At 35.1% G+C, this 7,269-nt stretch overlaps 1 protein-coding gene across 2 annotated transcripts in view; it reads left to right on the top strand.

Annotated features, from left to right (window-relative positions):
* Nucleotides 1–7,269, top strand: part of CEP85L (centrosomal protein 85 like) — a 182,153-nt gene that overhangs the window by 144,035 nt on the left and 30,849 nt on the right. For both annotated transcript variants that reach the window (XM_059400619.1, XM_059400617.1), the window contains exon 7: nucleotides 4,889–5,041. In XM_059400619.1, coding sequence (XP_059256602.1) covers nucleotides 4,889–5,041 — 153 coding nt within the window. The remainder of the gene's footprint in view (nucleotides 1–4,888; nucleotides 5,042–7,269) is intronic.

Below are 7,269 nucleotides of genomic sequence, written 5' to 3'. Positions count from 1 at the left end.
ATGGCCACGGTCGCCAAACTGTGGAAAGAACCAAGATGCCCTTCAACGGACAAATGGATAAGGAAAATGTGGTCCATATACACTATGGAGTATTACGCCTCCATCAGAAAGGATGAATACCCAATTTTTGTAGCAACATGGACGGGACTGGAAGAGATTATGCTGAGTGAAATAAGTCAAGCAGAGAGAGTCAATTATCATATGGTTTCACTTAATTGTGGAGCATAACAAATAGGACTGAACTTTTTAAAAGAAAGATGCAGTCATTTCACTTACATTACCCAGCATGCCATCTGGGTGTTATCTTTAAAAATGAGAATCAAATTCTTCCCATAGCCAAAAAGACCCTGTCTAATTATATAACCCTAGGCTCTGTCAGTCTCCCCTTAGTGTACTGAGTCACGGTGTGGTGCTTGTAGCTGCTCAGACAGGTCATGGTTTGTTTCTGGTCCCAAGAGTCTTGACACAGAGTTTTCTGTTTGCCTGGTAAATACTTGTCTTCTCCCACTACTCAGTCACCTATTTATTTTGTCAAGTCTCATCTTAAATATCTTTCTCCTCCTACTCCTCCTTTCCTATGTTCAGAGCATTTCTTGTTTGTTTTTTCAGTGCTTACCACGATTTTTGTATAATCGTTATGTTTTAGTTTTTCTCTGTAAGCTCCAGTATGGCAGGGGTGTATTGGTTTGTCACTGTAGCATATGTAGCACTGTTCGTGGTGCCTGGCATAGGGAATGAATGAATGGATGGATGGATGGATGGATGGTTGGATGGTTGGATTGATGGATGCTTTCAAGTGATTTTTGCCAAGAGGGAAGAAAAGAGTGAGGTAAGCCCAGCAAAGGACTATGAAAGAATAAGTAGAAATAATTAAAGATGTCAGAGGAGTGCATGATAGAGCAAATTCCTGAGATAAATAGGGAAGGGTTGATTACAGATGCCAAGATGGAGGAATTAGTTTTGGAAAAGGGGAATAGTCTCTCTGTGGAGTGAGGCAGTTGAGAATGGAAATGTGTAGAACAGAAAAATTAAGAAGGAGGGTTGGTGTAGTTGGTTTAATTGGTTGAGTTTGTGTCAGAGACCACGGAGATGATTTGAATTCTTGAAGGGAGTATAGATGCTAGTAAAAAACTCATGGGTAATGCATCAGCTGACCAGCATGTTAGACCCACAAGAGATTGGATTGCATTGTTTCATTCTACATTGCCTTTCTGTTATCCTGATCAAGACTGATACTACAACAGGAAAACATTTAATGTGATAACAGCAACAATGGAAGTTACTCTTTGATAAATTTTTTCTTGTATATACCAGACAGCATGTTAAGGTATATTCAATACATTTTCTCATTTAATACTAACTAATCTTCACAAAAACCGTAAGGCATAAATACTGTACCCCCACTTTTAAAAATGAGCTAATTGAAGCTTGAAGAAGAGTTGAGTAATTTGTTCAGTCGCATGTAAGTAGAAACTGTTGAAAAGCTTGGAGTAAAATTCAAGAGTTTCCTTTTTTTAAGACAGTTTAAATCTTCAGCCAATGCTTTTTGCTTCTAATAATAATTTACTAAAAACAAAACAAAGCCTGGAGGAAAACATTTCCTCAGTAGTCTGTTTTGTTCTAATTATTGTATTTAAGATGAAGAAAAATATATTCATTTGTAAACCTTTTCTGAAAACAGAGCCATCCTATTACCTTCTAGGAATAATTTCAGTACTAAATGGTATCTCTTCAAAAGGATAAAAACCTAACCTTTTATAAATAGAATAGGGAAGATTTATTAGTGATTCCTTATTTGCCTAGAGGTAATTACTGAAGTTGATTTTAGTAATCAACATATAAAACTTGAAAGTTCACAGACACACACACACACACACAGCTTTTCATCTGCAAAGGGCTTAAAAAAAAAAAAAAAAGACCAGTGATCATGTGTAATCAACTTATAGTCAACAAGTAGCATAAATAGTATCCAGTAGGAGGCTGTTGGCAGAGATTAGTGATCAAAGGCAGCAAGCCTGACCTGACAGCAGAAAAGACAGTTGACCAGCCACAGATAAAGAAGAAAACAAGGACATCTTTGAGTAATAGAAGACATCATGATCAACCTATTCTATTGGATGCTTTTTGAGGACATCATTGTATCACATTTAAGACACTTAAAGAAATAAAAATGAATTAGGGAGCCTTTAGTAAAAATAGGCTGGTTAGTTATTTCTGTAACTTATAGGGTCATTTGCTAAGGCAGGAGCAGGCTTTATCAATGGGGAGTCCAGGCACAGGTGGCTGCTAGAGTATAGAAATCAGGTTATGTACAGTGGGGAAGAATTGAAAGAATGTTGACCTTTCAGTCAGATGATTTATATCTAAATCTTACTTACCCCTGTCTCAGTGACTTGTGGTTAAGTTACTAATGATCTCTGGACCTCATATTCAAAAAAGGAATCACATATCTTTTTCGGAAAAAAGTCTTTTCACATCCTCTGTTTAGTTTGTAATCATATTATTTGTTTTTTGATGTTGAGTTGTATAAGTTCTTTGTGTATTTGGATATTAACTCCTTATTAGATGTAGCATTTACAACAGACATATGAAAAAATGCTAAATATCACTAATCATCAGGGAAATTAAAATCAAAACCACAGTGAGATATTACCCTACACCTGTCAGAATAGTTAAAATCAAAAATGTAAGAAACAACAAGTAATGGTGAGGAACACTTGTGCACTATTGGTAAGAAGGCAAATTGGTGCAGCCACTGTGGAAAACAGTATGAAGGCTCCCTAAAATACTAAAAATAGAATTATCAGACGATCCAGTAATTCCACTACTGGGTATTTACCCAAAGAAAATGAAAACACTAATTCAAAAAGGCATATGCACTCCTGTGTTTATTGTAGCATTATTTACAATAGCCAAGATACAGAAGCAGTTCAAGTGTTTATTGATAAATGAATGGATAAAGAAGATGTGGTATATATAAGTGCCACCGAATATTACTCAAATGTAAAAAAGAATGAGATCTTGCTGTTTACAATAACAAAGATGAACATGGAGATTATAATGCTAAGTGAAACAAGTCAGAGAAAAACAAATCCCATATGATTTCACTTATATGTGGAATTTAAGAAACAAAACAAATGAAAAAAAAAAAAAAAAGAAAAAGAAAGAAACCAAAAAAAAAAACAGACTCTGAGATACATAGACCAAACTAGTGGTTACCACAGAGGCTGGGGGGGAGAGGGGCAGTGGTAAAATAGATAAAGGGGATCGAGAGTACACTTATTTTGATGAGCACTGAGTAATGTACACAGTGTTGAATTACTATACTGTACACCTGAAACTAAGATAACACTGTATGTTAATTATACTTCAGTGAAAAAAGAAAAAGGGAATTGTATTATGTGGTCTTTCAGGTCATTATAATGGTCAGGAGTCTGTGAGTTCCATTAGATCACAAATTGTCACACCAGCACACTGGCCTTTAATCCTGAGAAATCCCCAGTAAATAATGGGATTTGTCAGTTTTACCAGAGTTGCTCCTTACCCAAGGTAATAACTGGATCCTAATGTTATTGATGGAATGAATAGATAAAAGGAGATGTGGTTTATTTTTCTAATTGAAGTTGTTATAATAAAAGTTGTTATATTGGACTTTAAAGAAATTAGATAAGGCGTGAAAGAAACTAGATTGTGCAAAGTGTTAGTGTTAATAAAATTTGGGAGAGCAAACCATTATATTGGCAATTACTGCACTTATTTCCCTGGTGTATGTGGGAAAAGGCTGTAAAAATATTTTAGAACCCTGTAAGTTTCTAGATTTTAGAACTTAACTGGTAAGTTAAGGTGAGTAAGAGTCTAAAGTTTACTTTTTAGGTAGCTATTTGTGTACACATATTATTTATATTTGAGCTGAAATATTAAAGAACTTTGAATATGATATGAAATTTAAAGATAGTAGTTTTTAAGTAGAAAGGTGGAAAAAAAATAGTACATAGGTCTGAGGTGCAGCCTAGAGAAATTGGCATTTATTAGAATCATACAGTGTGTGTATTCAGTTAGGTGTTCAATTAACATATTCCATCAATCCTAAAATGACATCGTTGGTGCAGCACACCTTTATTATATGTAATATTGAGTAAGAAAATATGTTGCATGTTCAATTATGACATAATACCTTAACGGTAGTCTTAGCTCGAAGGATGCGTTTGTCTCACTAGTGCCCTTATTTCTTCCCAAGTATCTGGTAATTTTGGTAAGTTCTCCTGGCTTTGATTGTGTTTCTTGAGTACATGATAAGCAATTTCTTAGCAAATCAGTAACAAAACAGCTTTAGTAACTTGTAGGTATCTTCCTTTCTTAAGTCACATAAAATATTTGGATACAGCTTTGTAAGAAATAAGTAATTGGAATCCTCTCTCCAGAGATGAATATTTACTTCACTGATTTTAAAATTATATCCTGTGGCTCTGTTTCTTTTTCTGGATACTCAGTAACTGTTTTCAACACCAAATTATAATGTAACATTTTTAAGGTAATTTAAACATCATTTAAACTCAGCATATAGTTGCAACATGTACATACTGTTGAAATGACAGAGGTGGGAATAGCTTTGACCAAGTTTGCACATGTGCTGGCAGTAAAAACTCTATCATCATTTCTAGCCAGCCCACGGCAGTTTTATAAGATGCCATCAGTTGTAAAAGCAGACAAACACAGAACTCTTGATTTCAGTGATATGAAAATTTGTAAAAATGTGAATCTTAGAATTGATGAATTAAAGTGAATCTTACTTGAGTTGGTGGTAGCCTTAACTATAACCTAGATCTGTTGGTTTAGTTATTTTTTTAATGCCACAAAGCCCCTGAAGATTCAATATCTTTTTCTTTAGCTTAAAACCAGAGATAGATATATCAGTAGCCTGAAAAAGAAATGCCAGAAGGAATCCGAACAAAACAAAGAGAAGCAGAGAAGAATTGAGACCTTGGAAAAGTATCTGGCTGATCTTCCAACTCTAGATGATGTACAGAGTCAGAGTCTACAGGTAACATGAACTAAAATGCTCATTTTTAAATAACATGAAAGCCTACTACTTTCTTAAATTGACCCTTTGGAAATTTCATAATTTTTTTATAATTTAAAATTTTTGTTCTATATTTGGCTAATTATGTTAAATCTAAGTGTTTAATTGCTATTTTGAGGATTAAACTTTAATTAGAAACTTTAAGCATGAGTTTATCTTTCTTATTTATTAACATATGATTACCTTCCTAAGAAATCTGTGTGTTAACTTTTTACTTAACATTGTACTCTAAAAGGCAGTTTCTAAACCAGTCTGACAGCTCCATTCCAAACACACAGGGGTTCACCACAGTTCTGACTTTACCCAATGTTCTCTATGATTCTCCAAGGCTCAATAAGACTTTTTTACTATCTTTCCAGATATTTGATTTGTTTTCTTCATTCTTCTTACCCTTTCCATAAATTCTTTTTTTTTATTATTTATTTTTTATTTATTTTCAGCATAACAGTATTCATTATTTTTTCACCACACCAAGTGCTCCATGCAATCCACGCCTTCTCTAATACCCACCACCCGGTTCCCCCAACATCCTCCCCCCACTGCCACTTCAAACCCCTCAGATTGTTTTTCAGAGTCCATAGTCTCTCATGGTTCACCTCCCCTTCCAATTTCCCCCCAACTCCCTTCTCCTCTCTAACTCCCCATGTCCTCCATGTTATTTGTTATGCTCCACAAATAAGTGAAACCATATGATAATTGACTCTCTCTGCTTGACTTATGTCACTCAGCATAATCTCTTCCAGTCCCGTCCATGTTGCTACAAAAATTGGGTATTCGTCCTTTCTGATGGAGGCATAATACTCCATAGTGTATATGGACCACATCTTCCTTATCCATTCGTCCGTTGAAGGGCATCTTGGTTCTTTCCACAGTTTGGCGACCATGGCCATTGCTGCTATAAACATTGGGGTACCTATGGCCCTTCTTTTCACTACATCTGTATGTTTGGGGTAAATAACCATGAATTCTTAAACTTTAGTCTGTGGTCTCCACTCCTCTGACCTATTCCAGCCATTTTTCTTTCTTAACAGTACCTCACCTGAGTCTTTCTACAACTCTGGTCAAGCCAGTATTCTTGAAATCTTATTTACAAATCTATTAAACCTGTTGTTTAGTCCTTTTTTCAGTTTTTCTCATCATGAAATTCTCAACCTAAGCATAATTGACATTTAAGGGTGGATAATTTTTTGTTCTGGGATTCTGTCCTGTGCATTAAAGGCTGCTTAACAGCATTTCTGGCCTCTACCTACTAGATGCCAATAGCACTGCTCCTACCCTCTTTCCTCCCCAAAACCAAAAATGTCTATAAACATTTCCAAGTATCTCCTGGGGTGGGGGGATCACTGTCAGTTGAGAATCATTGGTTTAATCCATGGAGTGTCATTATTGTACAGACTCTAGAACTAGAGTAGATTCTCTGTTTATATTAATTTATGCATTTAAGAATAAGAGAGGATAATGTCAGAAAAGAACTAAAGAAGTATCACAGGAGTTTGTATGAGCAGCAGCAGAGAGGAATACCGATTTAAAAACGTGTTCATATCACTTTATACCCATTAGGTTGATTAATATTAAAAAAAACAGAAACCACTGATGACAATGTGGAGAAATTAGAATCCTCCTATACTGTTGGTGGGAATGTAAAGTGGTATAGCCACTATGGAAAACTATATTTCCTAAAAAAATTATCATCAACTTGCCTTCTGGGTATGTACCCAAAAGAATTGAAAGTGAAGTCTCAAACAGATGTTTGTACATGACATATGTTCATAATAATGTTACTCATAGTAGCCAAAAGGAGGCAACCTAAGTTTCAACTGATGGGTGAATGGATAAAATGTCACATATGCATATAATTCAGATATAAAAAAGAATAAAATTCTGAAACATGGATAAGCCTAAATACATTGTGCTAAGTGAAATAAGCCAAACACAAAAAGATAAATACTGAACGAAGTTCCTAGGGTAGTCAGATTCATAGAGACAGAGAGTCGAGGTGTGGTTGCTGAAGGCCCCGGGCAGACCTGGAAGGGGAGTTGCTAATGAGCATACAGTTTGTTTTGCAAGAAGAAAAGAATACTGGTGATTAGTTGAACAATAATGTGAATGTACTTAAACAGTATGGAACTGTACATTTAAACATGGATAAGATGGTAAATTTTGTTTGCATATTTTACCATAATTAAAAA

Source organism: Mustela nigripes, chromosome 5, assembly GCF_022355385.1.
Source record: "Mustela nigripes isolate SB6536 chromosome 5, MUSNIG.SB6536, whole genome shotgun sequence".
Taxonomy (NCBI): domain Eukaryota; kingdom Metazoa; phylum Chordata; class Mammalia; order Carnivora; family Mustelidae; genus Mustela; species Mustela nigripes.
Note: the sequence above shows the minus strand (reverse complement) of the source record. Positions and strands in the feature narration are given on the sequence as shown.